The sequence below is a fragment of the Rhipicephalus sanguineus genome, chromosome 11, assembly GCF_013339695.2.
Source record: "Rhipicephalus sanguineus isolate Rsan-2018 chromosome 11, BIME_Rsan_1.4, whole genome shotgun sequence".
NCBI lineage: Eukaryota > Metazoa > Arthropoda > Arachnida > Ixodida > Ixodidae > Rhipicephalus > Rhipicephalus sanguineus.
Window position 1 is genome coordinate 36447014 of NC_051186.1, and position 25608 is coordinate 36472621.

The 25608-nt window shown below is 45.5% G+C and overlaps 1 protein-coding gene across 2 annotated transcripts in view; it reads right to left on the reverse strand.

The window, feature by feature from the left end:
* LOC119374947 (uncharacterized) overlaps nt 1-25608 on the reverse strand; it is a 369109-nt gene that overhangs the window by 28310 nt on the left and 315191 nt on the right. For both annotated transcript variants that reach the window (XM_037645145.2, XM_049410916.1), the window contains one exon: nt 10839-11033. In XM_037645145.2, the coding sequence (XP_037501073.2) occupies nt 10839-11033 (195 nt within the window). The remainder of the gene's footprint in view (nt 1-10838; nt 11034-25608) is intronic.

Consider the following 25608-nt stretch of genomic DNA (forward strand, 5'->3'; position numbering starts at 1 on the left):
TCATATGCCAGCAAGATTAAAGCGACGTGCGCTGGTACAATATTAATAATATTTGGATAGAGACTGCAACATGCAGCGCAAGCTTTGCACTCCCTAATTTCTGCATTCGCTTTGCATTTCCCACATTGCAAAGCCCCTTGTCCCGGTACTTCCTTGTTCGCCTTTTTTATATTTTTTTGTGAGCTTTCTTCTATTTTGCCACGGATCTCCTTTAGAAGATAACGCATGACACTTTTATTGTCTAAATCTCGCGAGTAGAGGACATGACACTGCATATCACCGAGCGATGCTGCGGTTTAGCATTGCTCGTTGAACGAAACAAGGTTGCCAGCGTTTGGACCGCGAAAAAACAAATCCAATAAGGACACGATGACGGCATAAACACACGCACACACAAAAAAAAGCCCGTGCGCCCACGGAGCTAGCGGGGTCAAGGACCCCTGTCTTTTCCCGCCTCATTCCTTCTACCATAGAGCTAATACAGCGCTCATTCGAGCGGTGCTCGTAAAACGAACAAGAAAATAAATAGTGTGGCAAGGCGTAGGGCGAGGAGAGCGAGAAAAAGCGTTTAAGGCGAGAGTACGGAAGGTGGCGCTGCGGGAAGAATGGGGAGATCGGTCGTGTTACGGTGAGAGGAGGAGGAAGAGGAAGAAAGGAAGAAGGAAATGCTGGAGCTGAATCTACATCCCTTCTTCTCCTCGACGTCCCCTGTCGGAACAACTGCGGGCCATTTCCCCGTCGAAGTGTCCCTAAATCCTCACTCTCTTTCATTTTTGTCCCTACTTGTGGAACACGCATTTTAGCTCGCATTTTTTCCCTTTGTACGTAACCGCTACTCAGTAATTAATGCGCGGATTCGGCGTTCGAAAGGAAGGAACAGGAGAGAGATGGAAGGCAGCGATGTTAGCCAGTTTAGAATAAGTGGCATGATTTGATTGATTTGAATTATTTGTTTATCACAGCGCGTGTGATGAGAGGCGAAGGGAAAAAGCCATTCAAGGATATCTTGAGGGAGTCCTTCGCCACCGTAGTGGAATATACAGCAGCGGAAGCGCAGTAATTTTGTTTACATTGTCGTACACTTTGACAAACTATCATTAGAAATGCACCATTGTCATGAGTGTCGACGAAACTACTAAATTAAGTTGCCCTACGCAGAGTGTCGTGCATTAAAATACATCACGTCTGCACGATACACCAGCACAACACTTCATTCCAGCTTTCGCGTTGTAATAGGGACACTTTGAGAATTAAATGCAAATCAAAGACAGCTCGAGAGGTCAACTTTAGGCTAGGAAGAACCAGTAATGGTCAGACAAATTTACTTTCGTGAATATAGATCTTTTTATAATAGTCATCAAGCAAACACGTGCATGCTACACTACACCTGGGAAAGGGATAGGGGAGTTTGAAAGAGGTTGGACTTCGGTCAGTAATCGAGTAGCTCGCTTTCGACCGTGTCGCACGAAGAGAATGAAAGAACCGCGACTTGTAGCTCAGCAAAAGGTTGGCCGTCAATGCAAAACGGACGCTGCTCAACGAGCGTTCTCTCTAAGCCCGCTCTGCTTGTTAATGTACACCAGCGTGACTTTCTGCAGATGTCGAGTAGAGGGTACACCAGATAATATAAAACTAACAGAATCCCTTATTCATTCGCCTAAGACGACTCGAAGACGAAAGCCATCTTCTTGCTTTTCTTCTCAGTCGTGTTGATCCTCCCCAGCTCCCCTCCGAAAGCTGTCTGCACCTAACGTGGTTGCGCATTGCCTCCAGGATCCGTTCACTTTTGACGAAGGGACGATATCGTGTGATGACTTCATCATGTGACGTCACGTTATGTGACGTCACAATGACGTTACAAATTTCGGCAACCTGTGACGTCATGAAGCCGCAATCTCTGATGACGTGATTTTTTTTCACCATTCGTGTTGACGCCGACGCCGCGGGACGCCGACGGTCAATTTTCGCGTTTGATGAGGCGTCTAAACTTTTAACTTTAATAAGCACAACAGATGGCTTTCGCCTTCGAGTCGTGTTAGGCGAATGCATAGGGCACCCTGTGAGTTTTTCGCGCTACCCAGCGCTACCTAATGTTGTCTCGCACTAGGTAACATTGGCTATAATTGATGGCTAACCTTCTAATGTGATGGCTATAGAGGTAACTGAAGGTAATTAGTGGTAATGATAGACTTATTCACTATATGCCTATAAAACACCGTTTAATATTTGCTATCCTTCGTTTGCTTTCTCTCATTGTAGCGTTCCCTTTCTCTTCTTGTCGCTCATACCTCTATACAATCGGATCATCAGCTCTCGGGTTAAATAAATCGCAGTACTCCACCAGAGATTCAGCATTTCGTAATAGAGAAGTTTTCGGTGCAGTATACGTACGTTGCGCAAGTTCGGAAAAGAACAGAGGCCCCGCTTGAGAAAGCTAAAAAGGAACAACTCAGATTGTACGGCTCCGAAACAGATGCTTTTAATTAGGCGTTCGACGACGTCAGTCGAGACAGCGATTTGCCGATGAAAAATAAAATGATACGAAGCAAGTATGCAGCAGCCATTTCGTTATCGTCTTTAACACGATAACAAAAGAATGACTTGGCAAGCACGTAAAGAATTATCTTCAGAAAGTGGGTCCGTATTGGAGCACGTGTCAGAGCTCATAAAACGGGACGATTGTGAAACAGAGAAAAGAAAAAAATGAAAGAAAAGCGCCATAAAGCGTTCGCTTTATGGAATATTGCCTCAATATTCGTATCTGGCAAGCTGCCACGCTGTCTGGATAGCCGTAGCGGCCGGCACAGTCAGCGTTATGCAACGATATTCCGGACAATAACGCTAGCACGTTTGATATTTCACGGAGGAAAAAAAAATGCTCGGACGTCGCTTTTTCTGTTCGCTTAATTCCCCGTCTCTTAGTCTTATTGTACACCTATGGCGCAACGCAAAGTTGCCAACTCCTCCATTTTGTACAAGGTTTAAGCTATATCCTGGCATTTCCTAAGAGCTACAGCAAATAGCGCGAAATAGTTGCGCTATTGTACACGTTCGCGGACCGTTGTTTCAGAAGGCGTCGAGGCGTGTTGTAGCGTGTAACGTTGCAACATCGCGTGGCTGCGCGAAGCGATTTGGATGATGGGAACTGCTGGAGCGGGACGCCGCCAAACCGGCTGTTGCGATCGGCTATCTGGCTATGGCTCGCTTACAAACATAGCGGGTCGAGCCAAAGCGTTCGGTCTGGCTATAAAAAGCAATCGCGCTTCTTCGCATCCGCGAAAGCCGTGGTGGCATTTTGTAACAAACGCAACTACGTGGACGACCGAGCATCATTGCTGGCTCCGCACACGTTTCCGCCGGGAGTCTTTATTGCGGTAATTTCAGCGGGACTCGAAAGAAAGAACCAAGAAAAAAAATAAATGGAAGAATGAAAGAATGAAGGAAAGATGCACGTAAAAGAAGCAACGAATAAGAAAAGAAAGAATCAAGGAAGTAATTCAACAAATAACGGAAAGGAAGACCGAACGAAGCCAAAAAGAAAGGAGAAATAAATACACGATAGAAAGTCGATTCTTAGGAGCTGTCACTTGAAAAAGGGTTATTTCGCAATCCTGTCAAGAAGTACGACTATGTCGCAGTTTCGTAAGAATCAATGATGGCCAGTTTGGAGAGGCCATTATTCTTTTTCTTTAATCTCAAAGGACCATCATCTTTTTTTTGTTGTTCTCCTCTCAATCTATTGTTCGACCGAGTTGCCCTTTCCTCAAATTTCTATCATTCGTATTGTTTTTGTATAGCTGCACTAAACTGACTGCGGTTCCTTTGAAATCTAACCAGCGTATAACGCATTTTGCGGGGCGACGGCTGCGGTAAATTGGCTTAGCGAAACGGAAACACGGGTACGGCTGTAGTGGTGTTGGCACAAAAAAATGTAAAGAAAGGTGCAGTATTGTGCAAACTGGAGATCTACACTGAGGCTCGCGTTGTAGAACGGAATACTGTTCGACGGGCCGTAGACTATGCGGATTTTTTTAATTTTCCAAATGGCATATGGAAAACGTACAGGCGTGGCAAGAATACTAATGTTGACTTTCTACACACCCTCGAAAATTCAATATTGTTAGTCTGGGGGCCACCTTTACAAAGATAAGAGCCAGCAGCGAGTAGAATTTTCACGAAAAGTTCGCAGATTGTTTTCAATATTTTTTTCTACACTTTTGCTTCTGACCTGTCTGGTGTTCAACGTCTGAAAGCGAAAAGCTTTCAGGAACAAGAACTCGATTTTCCTGGTTATACTCATGGTCAACAAACTACAGAATACGCCAATGATCTGAATTCCGCAGACAAAACCGAACGAAATGTGCGAGGCCTCAAGACTGAGTAATCCACTGAATAAGTCCTTTGGCATTCATGTAGACTGCCTTTACTTTTACTCTTCTGCGGGCTTTACAAATTGAAAATTTTGAAACTTTATGTAAAGAACGTCTAATCGATCGGCAGTTCCATGCAGACCCATTAGCTGCACTAAATCATCTTTGTGAACGCATGGAGACTCTATACTCTTTTTGTTAATTTGGTTACCAAGCCCAATACCTCCTGCCTGACTGAATGTATAGACTGAAGAATGGGTTGTTTGCAGAGGATGCGTAGGAGGAAACGTTAGGTAACCACGTTCACAGGCAGTACAACTACAGACATCCTTCCATACATTTAGCAAAACAGGTAAACACATCTTTGTGAAAGAGTTTGACGGAATGTTTGCGAGGTTGCAATATTGAAGATAAGTTACGTTACCTGATAGTTCTTGTTTGTATCAGTCTGATATCTGATATCTGCACGGCATCTTTTTTGGACATGCGGAAGATATTCACAATAACGCACATAATAAAATTGAGATCGCTCTTTTCCTGTACCTGTATGTGGCCCCTACCTTGTTCTTCGGTGCTCTGATACATGTCAGTTCTTGGTTCATTGATTTAATTTGTATCGATATGAGAAATCAACATTGACATTTCTGTTTATGCAATTATTAGTGCTGCTTTTTTATTTCCCGCTCTGATAGGACTTCCTAGGTATTTTGTTATTGGACCTTCAACTAGCCTTCGGTTACAGGTCAGACAAGTGTTTGTTATCAGTATATATAATATGAAGTAAACATTTGATTTTAATTTGAATACAGACCTATTCACTGCCCAAGTAGTTATCGTATGTGATTAGTGCTACTTGCGCAGATCCTTGAGCACCTAAGCTTTCGAGCGAGGTCGAAATAAATAAATCTTAGATTTTGTAATGAACTCTTGTCTATGTTCGGGATACATGTCGCGTGAGGGTAGATTAAAGCAAAGTGCATGTCACTGCAGAGCGCTGTGTAAAATACATCTCAGACCGTGGACGGCAACTGGTCATCAGCCGCCGTTATTACTTTTGGTACATGGGCCTTCATAAAGTCGAGTTAAGCTTTGAGAATAGTGTACGGTACCGCCAAGACAGAGTTGAGAAGCAAATCGCTCGTCGTGAAACAACTACGGTGATGGCGAGAAGCAAGCAGAAATGCCATTCTAGGAGAAACTGAGGATTCGTATCGGCGGATCTCTTCGATATCAGCAACAATGTGTGCGGCGTGGAAGTGCAATTTTCTAGTCGAAAACCTGCCCTCTTGACGCAAGAAATGAAGTACCAGACTGTGATACGAAACGTATAAATTCCAGCTCACGGGGCAATCGTCGTCATTGGAAGTACCAGGTCTTTACTATCCCCCTGGAATCACTCTGACCCCGATGGTTCGAGATATTGAGATAAGAGCCGGGCAAGTTGTCCTGAAATAGCTTAGGTTTCAGATAGATGGCAGTATAAACTACGCTGTCATCTCGACTAAAAAAACAAAACAAAGCAAGGGGATATTTTGAAATGCGAGGTTGTACAGCGACAGCACCACCGGAACGCTTTAGTGATTGCAACAATCTTCAGTGACTACTAGTTCCATAGAAAAACTTTGTTGTCGCAACTGCAAGCGAAGTGTCGAAATCATGAAAAAAAAAAGAACAATACAGACGGGTTTCGAAATGAGCCGAGTGCTGTGCAGCTATGTGGCGACCAAACCGTAGACGTCATTTCTATAGCTGAGTTTCGCTTTGACTTTCTTTGGGATCCAGTTTGAAATGAAAATGGGCAGCTGCGACTTTCCTTCCGAATGAAAGAAAAAAACTGCTTCGCAATGCATTTTTTTCCTTTGCTGACGACGAATGCATGCGCCAGAACCGCTACCGCACGTGCGAAAGTGAATGACGTCTGCTACATGGACCTCGATAGCCTGTTTCGCGCGCTCTCCGCTGGGTCGCGTATTGGCTGAAACTATTCGCGAATAGCACCTGGATTCACCTGAATTCACCCCCGTTGATATTTTGTGGCCCATCTCCATCCCGACGACTAACTTCCATGATCACGATCATGATATCTTGTGGTAGCTGTAGTAGTCAACATACACCTGGTGTTGACATACACCTGGACACAGTATATGGTGAATCCCGCGAAAAGATGGCATCAAGAAGCACATAATAGACACTAGTGCTCAATATGCACTCATTTAAAGCGTCGTCGTTTGATGAGAGAAACGCCAAGGTGTGTGCTCCCCGGTAATAGTGTAACCTACACTTGTGCTCATGCATATACTACACAGCGCTTCAGGAATGCGAGAGGCCGAGTTCGTAGCTTGAGCCGTGAACGCGGGAAGGCTTTCTGCTTCGCTCGGCGTGTTTCTCGTTGCACCAATCCACTAACTGCGCGACATTCGCCTGTCGATATCATTGCCTTTAAGTGCCGGTTATTGCCGCAGTTTTATTAGCCGGTGCTGTCACACTCGTAGCAGTAGACGGCGAAGAAGCGCTGTTGGTGCACACGGAAGCTGCACCAGTCTCGCGGCGAGGCGTTACAAGCTAACACTACGTGAAAGGCACATCAACTAAGTACTGCGTCGTCACCGAACCGAATCACCATGGCACATTTCATCGACGTGGAGTTAGCCTCCGTTGCGCTGAAACTACCGAAGTGCTCCCTCTTGGCGCTCGTGAGTACCATGATGCACTACGTCACTTCACCGCTTCCAGACGGCGACACCGCCCCCGCCAGCCAAGATCACTCTGAGAGGGTGTCAGAGATATAAGGCGCTTTTGTGAAGCTTCGTGCATGTGCGTCGGTAGCGCACTGGGTAGAGCACCCGGCACCTACCGTAGCGGACCGAGAGGTCGCGGTTTGGACTGCCAGGCCATCCAAATCAACGAAACATTTAGGAGCTTGCTCGCCAAGCTTCTTATGCTCGCGTCTTGTCCATCGCGCCGTATCCGCTAGTTCTCATTGCTCCCGCTAGAGGCGCAGCTGTGCTCTCTCCGGTGATTCAAGCGCGCTCACTAGATGGCGCACCGCCGCTCAGGCGGCGCCGCACACTTCGCTGCGCACTCGGCGAGTGCTCTCGTTAGATAGGCGACCGCTAGAGGGCCGCGCCCATATACAGAGCTTGCTCTCGGCGCGCTTCATTTCTCTAGTTTTAAGAAACAAAGGAAAGCAAAATACAGCTATAAAGGGTGACACTAAGATTAAAAACCCACCATCTACAGCTGAGATTCGAACCCGGGCCTTTTGAGTGGGAGGCGGGCATTCTACCCCTGCACCACTACGGCGGAGCCGCGCGCAACCCTTAAACGACGATACATTGCAGACTACCGATCGCAGCGCCACAAGCCGATTGACCCTGTTTGGGCTTCACTTTTCGATGCCCGTTCCGAGCACTCCCCTGTTCTGGTACACTCTACTCTAATGAAGGCACAGCAACGGTGACTTTGAATAAGCTCGACTTAGTGGCGCACGTGTGGATTCTACAGTGAATTGAGTGTTTTTATGTCTAGATGGCGCCGTGCGTGCTTGCGTTAGCGGCAATGCATTCCGCTGTTCTAAAAGATGACCAATCGGCACGCAGTGCGTTCCGTTTTAGCGTTAGCGTTGAGACCCACATGTAAGCGTTTCCCGCTACACCAAAACTCCGTCTTGAGTACTGCGTTCTCTCCTATGGGAGAGCTGCACACAGCTGTCCCTGACGTAAAATCCGACCACTTCTATTACCTGTTCCCTCTCAATAAAAGAAGATATTGTATTGTGGACACAAATTCTGCGTTCCATTGCACACAACATATTTTCTAACCGCAAGCGATTCTCTAGGCGTGACAGTCGCTTTTCTTAGTATTCGTTCTTTTTTACGCAATAAAATTTAAGCAATCAAACAGTGATAATAAAACTTCGTCTTAGCCTCGCGTATTTTAGTGGTCTAGCAAGAAAGGTGCCCTGTAAAACACATTAACTTCTTTTGGGGCCCTAGAAAAACAAAATACCGAAAGGAACGACGCGTGCACTCCTTTTTTTTTGTTCGCTAACTGCTATGGATTGCCAAAACGGAGGCTTTTGGAAAATCGCTGTAGTTGAAATTACGCTTCAGGAGTGAAGCCGTACCCACCTTAAGATGGAGGACGCGGATACCATTTAAGTAGGGGCAGAATAAAACGTAAGCGTTTATAGAACACAAGGGAGCATTTTCGTTCCACGACCTTCAAGTTTAATATTGTAAGTTCTTGCGGACAGATACTGCTTGGTGTGTGTCTTTGTGTTAATGGTTTCGTCAAGGAACCCCGAAGTCTTGGCAAATTTAATTGGAGATCAAGTCATCAATACTCGTCTCGATGTGCTCCTTTCGTCGGAAAGAACGATATCGTATTTGATAATATACCTAGCACTTACATTAACAGAGTGAAGCAACTTTATCTCTCAGCAGGCACCGGCCAAGAAAGAGCACGTTTCCGAGATAAAGGATGGGCAAGAGCTGGCTTCACTTTAGCCGATAAGGCAATGCGACAGCTCCCACTCCAGCATTTTTAAAACCTCCTTGACTGCCAACATGCCGAAGCGTATGCTCTTGCTGGAGGTTCGTGTTTTCTTTTATACGAGCAAGCATTGCTGTGGCGACTTAACGACAAAACCGCGCTTCCGTCCCTCTATAACGTGAGACGAATCGTCATAAACAAACAAATGTACAAAACAAAATGAAGTTTCTTGGCGTCGCTAGGTTTCGAACATAGGGCCCACGCGCTCCCCATACGAGTGCGAGCCACTGGGCTAACCACAGTAAAACACCTTTAAGGATGTTAAATTAACCCTCAAGTTCGACCGTGTCTTTAACTAACGCCCTTACACATAAAAAAGTCAGTTTCGCTGCAAGGGTGAAGCAATGAATGCGACAGCAACAAATTGCTGTGTTATACGAAGTCAGCCATAGCAGCTAACCCCATTAGAATGGGAGCTGGTGTAACTCCACAAGACGCTGGTGTAATGAAATACGGCCGATCCGCTGAGCAAGGCGGTTGTCGTGCTGCCTGTCGCCTCAACGCGATGTAAGCGGTGAGGGCACAGCACGTACAAAGCTATGAGCTTTTTTTTGAGCCACATTTCGACAATAATCACGACATGATTATGAGGGACATCGTAGTGGAGGGCTCCGGAAATTTCGACCATCTGGTGTTCTTTAACGCCCACTGACACCACACAGTACACGGAGCTATGTTTCGAGTAGTTTTTTTTTTTATGATGCGTCACGTCGCATACACGACGGATTGTGTATATTTCGGGGGGCGTTTTTCCGCAATAAACGGTTGTCAGTAGCTCCCGTTCTTCTCTGCCTTGTGTCTGCGTTCGCCTTCATTCGCTTGAATTTCAGTTTGTTAAAATGCAAGACCAACTAGCCGAACAGTCAGTCCTACTATAAAGCTATTAACCGCGTCTGCTAATCTCTCGAGATCGCACGTCCCCTTTCGATCAAAGTTCTTTGTTGCTGCTCTAGCGACGCTGCCCGACGAAGCCGGCCGGAGCGTTTTATCTCCGCTCAAGCCGCACCCGTCTGCAGCCTTCACTCGTACGTAGAACCTGCGATGCGCGGGGCGATGTTATCGATGTGGATGTTATACGGAACATGACGGTGACGGCAAAAATACACCTCGAGTGTCCATATAAGTGCTATGTAAAATACATTTTCATGAGTCAAAATACCCATGTAATGGGGGCCATGACACGTTCGCACCTTGCGCCATTTCACTCTAAGTTCCTTATCACCGAGAAAAGCGAAACATCTGTCGCTGCCTACATTCATGTTTAGTTGATTTCTAGACGTAATATGTGTTAAGGTAAAATAATTTCTTCTTGTTCTTATATTTGCTTTTTGGTCAGCATGTTTTCCTCAAGAGGCACATTGATTTTGGCACATGCGCGGTTGTTGTCTAGGTTCTTGCGCATGCGCGGTTGCTGTCCATGGTATTATTTCATGCCTGTCTAACTCAGTTGCAAGTTTTAGTTATTTATTCAATAGTACTGATGTCTCGGTAGATGAGACATAGCAGGAGTGGGTACATCAGTTAGTAGATCAAACAACAATGATACAGTGAATTTTAAAAGTATCACATAATGTAGTCAGACAATTGTTCCACAAAGAGTTCGTTTGTTTTTTCCCGCAAGGAACCATCCATAGCTATTGCAAATGTCGACAACGCTACGAAAAAAAATAATACTTAAAACAATTTACAAATGGCTGAAAAGGAACAATATTAAGTTGAGCGTCTTTCCTGTCTGTGCTCCCTCTCGTCGATGTAGTTTCATTGTAAAGTTTTAGCTCTTCAAAACCACAGATCTTTCACCATTAAGCCCAACATTTCCCGCTTCTACGCCCTAACTAACCACACGCAAGGAGTGTAGCAACGTGTTTTGTGTCACGCAGCGATCGTTTGGTGTCGTGTTTGGTAGGCACGTACCATTGGCCTGTTCGGCGAGCAGGTCTCTCAGGTGTTCCGAGCGACCGGCCACCTGTACGGCCGAGACGCGCACCGAGAAACGGGCTCCCGTGCGCTGCTTGTGTTCGTCGATGAGCCGGAAGAGCCAGGACACCGCGCACGGGATGGCTCCCAGCTCCTGGCTCGAACCGCTGCCCAGCATCGTCCAGGTCTTGCCTGCGAAACCGAGACAGGAATTCAGTCGTTTCGAACTTATTAAGGCGAAAGCCCTAGATGCCCCATAAAACGCGAAAATTGACCATCGGCGTCGGCGGCGTCAACACGAGTAATGCAAAAAAGTATCATCACGTGATGACGTCACCATATGACGTTATAATGATGCCACAGGTCACCAATGTTTGCGACATCATCGTGACGTCACCATGACGTCATCATGCTGTCACGTAACGTGACGTCACACGACGACGTTATCACATCACGTCGCCACTGCGCCCCGAGTGTGCTGATCAGGGAGGCAGTGCGAAACCAGGTGAGGGACGCATAGCTTGGAGTGCCTCCGATCTTGGAGGCAGTGCAAAACCATGTTAGGTGCAGAAAGCTTTCGGAGGGGGGCGGGGGAGGATCAATACATCGACTGAGAAGAAAAATAAGATGGCTTTCGCCTTCGAGTCGTCTTAGGCGAATACGTAAGGAACTCTGCGAGTTCTTTAACCACATTGTACAAGAAGAACATGGGTATGACGAAAAAAAAAATGCTTGATGCGCCTCTTCACCCCTAAATCTATGAGTAAATAGAAGCTCCTCTTGCAAAACCGCGGCGCGCTTGCCAATCACCCATGTAAGAGAATCGTGCAAGCTGGTTTCGTTTAGAACCATAAGCACTTTGTCTGTGCCGACGCGAATACCACGCGTATAGAAAACCAGAGGTTCGCCGTTCCTGCCTAAAATATGATCTTTCGCTAAACAGTGGCGTCAGAATCTCTGACGAAATTGGTCAGGACGTTCAAATTTCCGACTTAAAACCAGCGACACGAACATGTGTCTGTAGCGAACACCAATTATCTGAAACACGCGAATAAGCGCTTGACGTCACGTAAATGAGGAAATGTGATGGGATGGAACGTCTATACAAATTCTCTCAGTGGGGGAAAATGATGTCTGTGGGTGTAGCTTCTCAGGTTTTAACTGACTGTAAGAAAAAAAAATCGGCAGGGCCCACGCGTTGTGTGAATGGGTTTAATGCGAAGCAGTGAGCGAGTACTTCTATGCTGTATTTTAGGGCTTTGAGCCAAGCGTTACGAGGTTTTTGTAAGTGCTGTGTGCACACTGTGGGCTTACCAGGCACGTCGACAACACTGGCGTTTAAAGGGTAACTTATGGTGCGACGTAACCTCGCCCCCATGTTATTGTACATACGCCAGTATTATCGAAACTAAGTGCACTTTATGGTGCAATCATTTGGATATGATACGTAACTTTCATTAATGTATTCCTGCGGGGTCGAGCAATGCTTCATTATAGCTTGCTGAACCATAGGAATACAAATGTAATGTTTATTAGACTGCTATAAAAGCGGAGTCAACTCCGGAACCACGGACGTTAACATGATATGACGCCTGTATCGTAGAAGTACATATGTAGTGTTTATTGCTTTTTTGTAAAATTAGGTAGCCAGCACCACAACCACTATTGGCGTTGCACCGACATTACGCCTGCATAGGCTGTTTTTCGAAACCAGTTTACAGACCTGGCGTGGCTCTGTTTGCCACGCAGAATGCTTGGGTTCGATTGCCGCTGCGGTCGTGATTTATATTTGCATTCGTCGGGTCAACGCTGCCGACGTCAATTTTTCTTAACGTTTTCGCGTGTAAATTACCAATGTCTGTTCTCGCCGTGCCTGGGCAGCTACAATTGTCAACCTCCTGTGGCGCATACCCGTACACCGCGGCCCGTGGTAAACGGGTATGTGCCACACGTGTCTAGTGGAAAGGGTTTGACGACGTAGGCGACAGCATTTCGACGTTATCAATGTCATGACCCGACAGTCATATTCGTCAAATCCTCTTACCCTCCCATGCCAATTTTGGTCTACATCAAGTTAAGGAGGCGATCATGAGAGCACCCAGACGTAGGCGGCTAGATAGATAGATAGATAGATAGATAGATAGATAGATAGATAGATAGATAGATAGATAGATAGATAGATAGATAGATAGATAGATAGATAGATAGATAGATAGATAGATAGATAGATAGATAGATAGATAGATAGATAGATAGATAGATAGATAGATAGATAGATAGATAGATAGATAGATAGATAGATAGAAACGCTCAAAGTGCCAAAGGTTCGCTAAGAAATGCTTCGCATTTAAAGTGTAAGCTACTCCCACAGGACCACGGCACGCCCGCACCTTCACCTGGGAAAGACAGTCGTGCTATCTGGTTCCCGCTCGAACCACAAGTACTCTTAGAGCACAGCTCTTAGGCGCCCGTTCCTGCGTTGAGCGGCGTCGCCGTCGGCGTCGATGGCGTAACCGATAGGCATGAAAAAATAAAATGAGAAAAAAGATACTCAGCATCGAATGAGATTTAAACCCGGCCCCTCTGCGTGGTATTCGAGTATCCTACCACGGAGCTACGCTGGTGCTTGAAACGAAAAGACCCCATACAGGTGTCGTGTCGAGCAAGGAATCGAGTTAACCTACGTAATATAGCATGGCAGAAGAGTAACATAACAACCAGTCATCACACAATGCCAATTGCGCCGCGAGTGCGTGGTTTAACGCTTCCCACCCACTGCAATGTGCTCAGCCATAATTCTTCATCGTCATCAGCCACATGTAGCATCAACAAAGTGTGCATAGTACCTTATAGATGTGTAGCGGGTACCTCGTTTATCCGCAGAAAGACGAATAATGGCGTAGTGGGCGTTGTCCTACTTCACAAAAGTTATGATTTAGGACGTAGTCGATACGTTGCGGAAAGCCTAAACTTCAAACACAGTTGGCCTTGCCCCAACACGAAGCTGCGCTCAGAATTCGCATTACGCTGTATCGTAATCGTCAGTAGAATTTTTTCTCGGCTAATGCACATATTACACATATTAAGAGTTAAAGGTTCCTCGTTTAGTACCTAATACATTATGTTCAGCTGAGCAGCGATGTCAGCATATGACAAACTTTACCAGGACGTTCAAGCTTCCGACCTGAAACCAGGAACACAGACACGTTTCTGGATGGGAAAGTTAACTATCTAAAGCAGGGGCCGGCTACCTGTGGCCCGCGGATTAGTATTATGCGGCCCCGGAACAATGTCAGATCCCCCCCCCCCCAACTGTCACTTCTTATCTGAAGGCCGAGATGGCAGTCTTGACCTCCAATGGGGTTCTTGCTTGTAACACACCTTTGTAAAATTGTAACCTTGTGACATGCCTGCTGATAATAAACATTTCTATTCCCGTTTTGTACATAATTGTGAATTCGCGAATTTTTTTTTTTTTTTTTTGCTGCAAGGTCCTGCTGCTAATTGCTGATAAAGGGCCCAAGCGAGTTCAAACCACACCGAGTTCAAAGACGAGATAGTTGCTTCTTTCTCACATTCACTACCTTTCCCACATGCGCTATCGCCTGCTCGTCACTTATTTATTTATAAAAGCACGTGGTAAATGACAGCACTCAGTGTTGGGCCTATCAGGAATTCGCGCTTTTTGGCTACACGCTGTTATTCCCGCTTGCGCAGCCGAAAACGCACAAAACGAAGTGAAATCGGTTGATATCGTACTGTAGTCGTGCTAGACAAGGCAGAACGGGCGTGGGACTGCATATCGAAGCGGGGTATGAAGACAATTCAGAACCGATATGTCCCTCGTATATGGACCAATAGAGAACTTTTTTTTCCTTATGACGTCACTCGAACAGACCGCGGCGTCACGAATTGTGCCGAAAAGGCGGGAGGCGCTAAGAAAAAAAAAATAACACGCTCGTTTTTCGTAATCTGAGAGTTTTTTTTTAGGGGCTCTTTAATGTTTCCGAGAGGTCGAACTTCGCGAGCAGAATTGGCTTTACGCGCTTAATTTAGAAGCGCTGCGATATTATTTTTGGCGAATGAAGCCGTTATATTTATTTCCCGGAACTTCGAATACCTCGAATAGTAAAGGCCCCGGTGCGAATCGAATCGAACAGCAAATATTATTAGAAAAAATATTTTGAAGCTAGAATATTTGCACACCCCCCCTTATCAACTAAACTCAGTAACCAACCATTCTGGTAACTAGGTAAAAATAATAATAATTGGTGGGGTTTTACGTCTCAAAACCACAATACGATGATGATGTACAGACGCCGCAGTGGAGGGCTCCGGAAATTTGAGGCCAAGCTAAAGCGTCCTCCAAGTTTCTCGTCTCTCTTTAGAATATATGTCTTTCTGATAGTTTTATTTTTATAAAGTTAACTCTTTACTGCGAAAGTGTAGCCAACACCGTCACGACACTATACGAAAGACTCATCTACACTTTCTACTTGAACGCGTAATATAACACAAGACATAAAAAAGAAGAAAAACAACTGGAACAATATTCGCAGCGATACGGCATTATTTACTCGCTGCCAAGCGACTCGTTTTTCAACCACTCCGTTAAGTGTCGAAACGCACTAAGGTTTTTGCGGAGGAGGCCCTTTTAACGCTAAGCCTACTTCTCTCTCCCTCTCTCCGAAGCTGCCTCACTCTCACCTTCGACACCTCCCCTCCCTTCTCCCACCATACCCCTTCGCACACCGAAGAGGGATCGACCGAACACAGAATAACGTGACGTACAAGAAAAAGGAATTCCGGAATAAAGAAACCAACATCGATGTTTTCAATTTCTTTATTCCTTTGCTAACCCCCTTTCTAAGCTACAATCTTCGTCTGAATTCCTCCTCGCTCTCTTTCACCCTTTCTCCCTCCATCAGGTCACGTGGGGACTGTGCCCTCGCCCACAATTTTTCTGGTTGCTTGGGAGTTACTCAATAGCGTTCGGTAGATAAGCCCCGCATCAGCACGTTTTCTCGGTAGCGACGACGCCCCATTTCGAACGGGGATAAATCACGCCTTCCAGTAAAGAAACGCGAAGCAATGAACGAAACAAAGCAACGAAAGAAGAAGAAGAAGTAGAAGAAGTTGCCGAAGCGTAAGAGCGTCGTCTGGAGTGCGCGCGAGCGTGCACTCCTGTAGGGAGCATTTTCGCCGAAAGGTGGCGCGAGGGAAGCGCGCGCACGCCGCCGCTAAGCGGCCGTGAAGAAAATAGAAGGGGTGCATCAGTGGCTACGTGCGGCTAAACTGTAACGCCGCGAGAGAGAATCGTAAAATAAAGTAACGGTGAAACGAAGACAAATTGTGAGTTTTTATGCGCCAAAACCGTGTTATGAGGTGCCGGTAGCAGCGACACGCTGAATAAACTTGATCAATTTAGATTTTCTATTGTGCGTCCGTGTGTAGGTCCACAGGTGGGTTTGAACCACGGCAACAATATGCTCGGAAATTCAGTGTTTTCGCTAACCTCGGTCAGTTTAAGGTTTAGAGGACGAGTGTAAGGCAGTTTAAATATGAACCTTATCTTAAAGAATCATTATTTAAACTTCTTGATACGTGTTCGCGGTTGAAGACGAAGAAAGCATAACCACTAAAGCATCTAGCTTTTAAGATTTGAATATTTATTATCGATGTACACCTATTACATTCGTATAAAATATATAAATAATGGTATTTTTCACGACGTCACCTTCGCTACCTGAATATATTGGCTCAGGTACGAGAAACTTGACCGCGAAATCCATAGCAGTGTTTTCGACAATCCCAAGCCATGTGTCGGACAAATTTCGGCGTTAATGGTTTAATACGCAAATTTTTCAGTGAACAGCCTTTCATTGTTCTCTTGATTGGGATGGCGTAGGACTAATCTTTTGGGGCCCGGAAATGAAAGTGACCAGGTTGCATTAATTTTCTTTGATCTAGAAAAGCATTTAGTCCTTCTATGGCTAAAAAGGAGTTAACCTTTTAAGACGCCACTTGAATAACTTTCTGTAAATGCGTCGAATTGACTCAACATTATTTCAAGGCACTCGAAATTCTATTTTAACAAAAATTATGTCGTAAAACGTTGATTTATGTTGCCATAGTAATTAACCCTAATAAAGTTGTAATTAAATATCTATTTATTCTGAAGCCTTTCATGCTCTGGTTCTGCATAAATAGAATCAAATTTCAGGCTTGAAATATTGTGCAAATTCGTTTTCTGTTATGCCCATGTTGAGCAAAGAAAAATATACTTTTGACGTGGCTAACGGGAAGCGGCACGTCGAACTCCTCGTCGAACATGGTAGTGCCTTCAGCAAAGTGATCATGCGCTACAGTACACTGCAAGATGAAATTCAATGAAGACACAGTTGTTATGCGGGAGGTTGAATCCACCAAAAGGTCAATGTATCTTGCGCTAACTTAGCCATCACCCGACGCAACTACCAGACAAGTGGTGTACACAATTGTGTACAAAGCGTCTCAAATGGTTAAGGGGAAGGCCTGTATCTATATTTGGGAGGGATTATATATGAGTGGTTTTATTTCGCACCTGCTAAACATTTCGGCGTCTCATAATTTGCGTGTCAAATTATTTTGCCATAGGGCAATGGAAAACAATATTTTGAAAGTGAGGATATCATATAAGTTAGTGTGGGATCATTGGACACGGACTGTCTTGGAGCGTCATATGATATGTCTGAATAAGAAATACTTTCGAAGTTACTGCATATGTCAAGCTTATGTGCGCCACAAGCGTCCGGTCTTGCCATATAAAAGTTGCTTCACAATAGATCTTCACATTGAACGTACGAGCATGCAATGGATCGTCTATTATAGAACCTGCAAGAGTTGATGAAGCAACGAAAAAAAGAAACATACAGGCAGTTGCACGCCGTGAAAACCACCGCTCTTTCCCATTCTACCCCTTCCCTTAATCCCACTACTTTACCTTGAATAACCAATGAAGCTTTTTCTACCACCATCGGACATCGAAGTTGTAAGCGCGCGAGTGTGCGTAATCGAGCATCATCATAATCATACTAAGCATCATCGCCACCAGCAGCATCATCATTTCATGTATTTCTTGATTCACCCGCACGTCTGGTAACGTAACCTGCGTGACGCCTGCTGCTGCTGCTGCTGCTGCTGCTGCTGCTGCTGCTGCTGCTGCTACTACTACTACTACTACTACTACTACTACTACTACTACTACTACTACTACTACTACTACTACTACTACTACTACTACTACTACTACTACGACGACGACGACGGCCCAGGGTAGACTATATAAGACTATTCCCTGTAAAAAAGGTACCGTGATACATAGGTTGATCTATTTGAAAAATAGCGAACAAAATTTTCCTGCTTCCTCAAAACACATGGCCCTAGGTATCCCAAGACGCTGGTTGGATGAAAGAAAAATAGGAGGTGAGGGGTTAGGTGGCGAGGTGCAGGATTTCTAAAAATTACCGCAGACCCATCATCTGAGCATACGTTACGGAGCAGGCGTAACAGGCAAACGGCAGCACGTGGAGAGACAGAATACACAGAATTTACAAGGCAAAAAGAGATAGGCCCAGAGGTGGTCCACGGAGAATAGTTTCTTTGATAGCGGCGCGGCCCAGTAATGCTCTCATGACATGCTCGTGAAAAAGGATTCTTCCAAAAGAGAGATGGAGGAGGGGAGGGGGTGGGGGTGGAAGCCACCGGGCTTGGATTGGCTTGACTTGCCTCCGCATGCTTCGGTGGCCGCATCGAGGAAAGGCAGCAAATCATCGTGGCAGCGACCATGCGAGATAGGTTGCCAGAGGGAATTCTGTCTTTGCGCTTCTCTCTTTCTTTCTTTGTTACTTCGACATAGTGAAGCAGCACAAGCTAGGGGAAATGGCAGGCCAAAGGCCACGCGTGTAGGAAGATATATAATTGAAGGAGAAAGTGAAAGGAGGAGGAAAAGACGGTAAAAGAAGAAGTAAAACGAAAAGAGGGAAAATACAGCGTAGCTCGAACGTGCATCATAGGCCCGATTGGAAAACCTCGGGATGCAAGTGGACAGGGCGGAAGATGCGAGCAGAAGTGTCTGAGCAGACGACGCGAGTCCGTGCGGAGCAGACGTACGACTGTACCGTGTGCTCAGATGCAAAAAAAAAAGCAGGCAGTCAAGTAACTAAGTGCTTGGATAATTAATGAAAAATAAAAACAAAAATATTGTTCTTATAACAGCAGACGGCCAATAGTGGCCAACACCAGCCGTCGTTTATTTTTACTACTACCACCTATGTAACAATCAATCAATCAATCAATCAATCAATCAATCAATCAATCAATCAATCAATCAATCAATCAATCAATCAATCAATCAATCAATCAATCAATCAATCAATCAATCAATCAATCAATCAATCAATCAATCAATCAATCAATCAATTAACGTGCCCAGGAACCACCGTAAGGTCTTTGTGCAGGCGCACGCAAAAAAAACAATAAAAATAAACAATACAATACGGACAGTCTTCAGTAATAACAAGAGCAAAAACACGTACACAAAGAGAAATGAAAACAAAAGGGGAGGTGCAAAATAAGACAACATGAGAAATATTGACGGGGAATAAAAAATTAGATTGCATATATACAACTATGTAGAAAGACTGAGAAGGGAAGACTTTGTACATTGTGCCATACTATGTCAAAACAGTGCAAAGCTCGGATAAAAACAATGATTGTGGGCTATGAAAAACGTCGAGATCAAGATAATTAACATTAAAGAGACTTTGTATTCTGTGAACAGTACAGTGTTGGAAGAAGCAGGCGGGTACATGAAACGGTCTGTTCTCTCTGGTTAACTTACGCGGAATTCGAAAATTAACATAATTGAGAAGTACAGGACAGGATATGATACCGTGGACTAGCTTGTAAAATAATAATAATAATAATAATAATAATAATAATAATAATAATAATAATAATAATAATAATAATAATAATAATAATAATAATAATAATAAGAACAACAACAACCAACGGAATTTGCAGGCGTCGAAAGCAGTGCACCACACCTATGGCACATGCTGTAGATAATTTCGCAGCGCTCTGGCAATGTTACGAATGTGTAGTGGAAGACTACATTAAAGGGGTGGTGCCATCAAATTTCGAGGCTATAACAAGCCTGTTGTGGGTTTCCTCTGTATGCAAGGACACTCCACACGAAGTGTCGGACACAGCAAACGTTTAGAATATATTTTAATTCACTTCCAAAGTGTACCTAAATGCCCATTCTCCCGAGCGAAACCCATCGCTAGCGCGCCAACACTGACGTAGATCTGTAGGATGGGCAACGAAAGTTGTAGTGACGTCTAACCAAACCTACTGTAGTAATATGAGTGACCTCCGGACCTCCGCCACTTCCGCAACGTACGTACCGGCTTTAGTGAACTAGAATATATTCTAGTTCACTATAGCAGCGGCAAAGCATCGGTTGCTACATCACTCGCCGAGTTTCGATCGCTTCTTGGCTAGTGCGTCACAGCCTTGTGTGGTCATGTGACTGCGCCTCCTACACTTCTACGTCACTGCCCAACCTCGGCGCCCAGAAACCGAAACCGAAAGTTGTCCACATCAAAAGGCGATATTAAATTATTTAGAGAGAATACATGAATCTTGGTGCGTGCATCATGCTTCCTGGAGCTATAGGAAACGCTTACAGCAAAGAACGCGCAAGCCGCAAATTTGGTGGCACCACCCCTTTCAGGGCCAGATTACGGAGATAAGTGGTTCTATTGCCGAGACTTTTGTTTTATTCTCATTAAATCTCTTCCTCATGATGACGCAAACATTCGCGTCACCTCCGCAGAGTCAGTAAATATGGAGTAACATGGATACTATTCCGTTTGAACAGACCATTGACACATTTGTCTGTACCTCATGCCTGTGCTGCTTCCTTTTACCACGCAGCGTGCGATTGAACAGAAAATGACAGGTGTAACGTTAGGAGATGGGAAGAGATAAGAATGTATAACAGAACAAACAGGGGTACCCGAAAAGAGTCAATCCTGAAGCCTTGGCCAATTGCCTAAACTAGCACGCAGGTTGGAACTACGCGAAATGAAATGGCACGCTCACTACCTCGTCACGGTCACATAAGGTCCATGAAATAGGCCACACACACTGCACAATATAATTAAAAACTCACAGGGTCTATTATGCATTAGCCTAAGACGACTCGAAGGCGAAAGCCATCTTCCTCTGTTTCCTCTCAGTGGTTGTATTGATGCTCCCTCGCCCACTTCCGAAAGCTTTCAGCACTTAACGTGGCTTTGCACAGCCTCTAGGATCGGAGGCGTTGCAAGCTTTTTCCAAATGCCTCCGCAATCGGCACACCTTTGACCAAGCTGCGATGTCATGTTTTTGGGACGTTCAAACAGAAGATATTATTATTATTATTATTATTACGATGTCATGTGATGACGCCATCATGTGACGTCATGTTACGTAACGTCATAGTGTCGTTGTGATGACGTCATGATAACGCCACAAATTTTGGCGACCTGCGATGACATGATGACGTCATATGGCGACGTCACCACGTGACTTTTTGCATCACTCGTGTTGACTCTGCCGACGGCCAATTTTCGCGTTTGATGAGGCATCTTTTGCCTTAATAAACTATTGTAAAGAACTTCAGAAACCATAACGCCAAAAAAATGAACAGGGGACCAGGTGAACACAGGAAAAGCCCTAACTTTCAACTCCAACCCAACATGGTGGTCTAGTGGTTATGGTCCTTGGCTGCTGACGCGAAGGTCGCGGGATCGAATCACGGCCGTGGCGGCCGCATTTTCGATGCAGGCGAAAGTGCTTGAGGCCCGTGTACTTAGATTTCGGTGCACGTTAAAGAGCCCAAGGTGGTCGAAATTTTCGGAGCCCTCCCCTACGGCGTCCCTCATAATCGTATCGTGATATTGGGACGTTAAACCCCAATTATTATTATTATTATTATTATTATTATTATTATTATTATTAGGCTTTCAACTCCTGCGGTATGATGAACTACAAACAGGCCCAAACTTTCTCCATCCCGAAGTTTTTAGATGAACTTGTTCAGCGCTAAATATGGGTCTTCAGAATGCGCACACTGCCACTCCTGAACGGAACGACATTGGCTACCAAAGTTTATACCGCTCCGGAAGGCCTAAGGCGCATGTCGAGGCAAGGAAGCAGTGAGGAGGAAAGGGAAGATGTAGGAAGAAGAAGAAGAGATGGAGAGGGCGTCGGACGATTCATCTGGGCCCGGGTCTGGGCCTGAGCCGCGGTCATCGAGGCCATCTGGGGTTCTTTGCGGAGGCCGCCTAGCTCGCGTCGGGGCCGCCCTCTAGCCTACCGTTTGGTGCACACGCCCATCTGCGAAGGTCATCCTTCATCGCGCCGCCGTGACCGCAGGATTTGCCCTGCGGGCTTAGGCCAGCCAGGCGTCGACAGATGATGCACCGCGCCACCCTCTCTATTTGCTCCCACGTTTTCAGTTCCCCGCTACCGGTTTTTCATTGGGCCGTCAGAGTCCTGAACGACTGTCTTGGCGTACGGGGTAGCGATGTGCCTTCCCCTTTTTTTTAATCTGGCATGTACATTTTCCTGCGTCTGCTACTCGGACCTCCAGCTTCATCAAACGTTTGTACGGAGTATCGTTTGTACCTAGCACGGATTATGCAACAGGCATCTCACCTCTGTCAGTCGCTAATAGTAATTGATTTTTTTTTTCTTATGAAAACTTATAAATACTTTTAAACAGAGGTGTTTCCAAGAACAAAGTAACCTTATTTGTGGCATCTTCCACCAAAGAATGTAAACGAATAAAAAAGAGAAATTTTGAAAGGGACGCGACACTGCAGCGCAGTGAACCACAACGACCAGATGAGTTCATATCTTGACAAGTTTTTTCTGCAAAAATGCAGAAGGCAAAAAGTTTTTTTTTTGCTACCTAAGCCCGAACGAGCCAATGAGACACACGAAAGGTGGCGAAGGTGGAAACGTCAGACAAGAAATTACAAAAATAGGAGGAGAAGATAATGAACAGCAATGGGATTTCGCATGCATATTGCTGAACTCAGAGGAGCAGCCAAATATTGCCTAAGAAGCGATTAATAACAGCCGGCGACAGGTTCCAGAAAGCTATTGCGAAACGACTTCTGTAACCTGGCTTTTAGGAACGTCTGTTTCATCTCTCTGACGTCATCATGGGCTTGCGCAGTTGCCCAAGCCACCAAAGGCCACGAATTCCACTTTCATAACTGCATTTTTTACTGCATTCATTTGGAGGGCAACGGCAAATTTAAAAAACAAAGCCTATCCCTAGACATTGCCCTCAGTACCGTGGCGTGCCCACGCTGATAATTCATATATCACTCCCCGCCAGTTTCCTTCTACATTGCCACCAACGAAAGAATCGAGAGTGGTCACGTGTCCTCGAATGGGGAACAACGCCAGACGATTCTAGCAGACGACGAGCAGCAGAAGCCGCTGATATAAATGATGGGCACAAGTGCGGCATGCAAGGAAGAGCAAATGAAAAAAAAGTAAGCGATGAAGATTCAGTCTGCCAAGGGATCAACCAACGAATAACATTTTTGTTTGTTGATCTATAATTTTTTTGTCTTGTTATCCTCTTTTCTCAAAGCTGCGTGGCCTGTTCTGTAGCGTGGATATTTCAGATCAAGAGAAAAAAAAAAACAATGTTGTATTACGAATATAAGGAAGACGAAAGGTATGGATTTGGTTAAAAAGGAAGCAGGAATGGTATCTGTGTGACAAATTGCACGCCTGATTTTTGTTCTCTTTTCCTATTATTCTCGCCTGCTCGCCTATTCGAGCATTCGCATCTGCGTGCAGTACCGCCTACGTTTAGTCGTAATGGTTGCTTGTCTTTATGCCACATTCTTGCGTCTGCTACCCCGTGAACGAGGGCTCTAGAAGACGAAAAATAAAGGCTGTGAAAAAAGAAAAAGTACCAGCAAATGACATCGAGCAAACGAGAGATGAAATCTACTGCAAGAATAGCAACAACAACCAAAGGCAAAGAGAATCCCAGAGAAGGATGCTGGGATAGAAATCAGCAAAGAAACAAAAAAAGGAAAAACACCCGGCGTGGCAATGGATAAATGACGAGCGTGGAAGTGGCGGCGCTCTTGAAAGACGACTAGCCCGCAAGGGGGCGCTCCGTGGTCTTCGTAACGACCGTAGGTCTGTGTCCTGGGCGTTAGAAGTGGGTTTGCAGAGGGCGGGCAAGCCCCCCGACCTATAAGCGGACGGTCAAGGCTAGCCCCCTGATCGCGTACGAAGGCCTGGAGTTCTCCCCCAGCGTTGCTAGAACCTCGAGTCTCGGTATCCGGTCAGAGCCACCCCCCCCCCTCCACCCTCCAGTGCCTTTCGCATCTTTCTACTAGCCAGATGCTACGCAGGCCAGACTGCGAGGCATAAATCAACCGGCTTTACGAGCGGATGACAGCCACAGCGCCTCTACGGGGGCAGTGGGCAAGCGCAGAACTAAAGCGCTGCGACTCTGGAAATGAGCGTTTGCTGGCCCTGGCTTTGCACCGTCCTTGCCTTTTCCTAGATGCCTTTTTAGGCTTAGCGTGGTGGGTGCGGGTTTTCGTCTGCTCCAGTACGGGTCTTGTATTGGATTCTTTTTTTTCCTTTATTTTTTTTTTTGTGGTGTATGCTTTCCGAAATGGATCGCAGCACCCTCTGTCATTCATTAGATCCGTCTTCACTGCATTCCGTGTTTTTATGACTTCTCCATCCTACTTTTGGGGTTGAAGGCGCTGAAAGTTCTTAACGTTCGAGGCCAGACGAAATTCAGTGTCGTCTGGCCTGGAAATTCCTGAGTGTCTACTTATTGATTGCACGTCTGCTTTTGCATTGGGGGCTAGTAACACCCGCAGCGGCATTTCTTTAGAGCCTCTTTCTGGAATGCATGGCTTTGTGTTAATGTGTTTCGATCGATCACTTTCTTAGCGCCCGTCTTCAGATTCGTATTCAGGGCATCACTTTTTTTTGTTGTTGCCCGACCCGAAAACGCTCAAAACCAGATTTTAAACGACCATAGCGCCCAAGACCATCTGGAACCCTTAAAGATATCAGTACGTCTGCTTAATGAATGTATGTATGCTTTTCTGTGCTTCAGACCCGTCGTTATGTTTATATTGTTACCGTTCCTCTCGTCCGAGCCATCGTCCGTCAGAAGCTGGAAAATATCGGAATGCTTTCCGTGTGTTCTGTCGCCACGCCCAGAGTCAGCGAACGCCCTTCTGCTATGTCCTCCTCAAACCGACAGTTTTCTCCACGTTCTCGCAACCCGGCTGAGTGGAGAACTGCAGTGCGAAGCGTTGGCTCAAAACTTGACCGACTCGTGCGGTGGTGTTTGAATCAATCGCCTCCCCTTGGCCATCTATCTCAAAATTTGACTTAGTGTATCACATTTTTCTCGCACTCTCCGGGAGCCCGTCAGCACCAGACCCTCAAAGTTCGGAGTCTCTTTGGAACATTAAACCCCACAAACCAACCAACCAACCTTCTTAGTTCTCGATATTAAAGTCCACATGAAAAAGTTCTTTAGCTGTCCCTGGAGGTTACTGTCTGCTTTCCTGCTAATCGGCCCTTCTTGCCTAGTTTTGCCAAATTATCTTTTTTGAACCCGTGGTTCTATGTCATTTTTTGTGACGTTAGTTCTTCGCTGAATCAA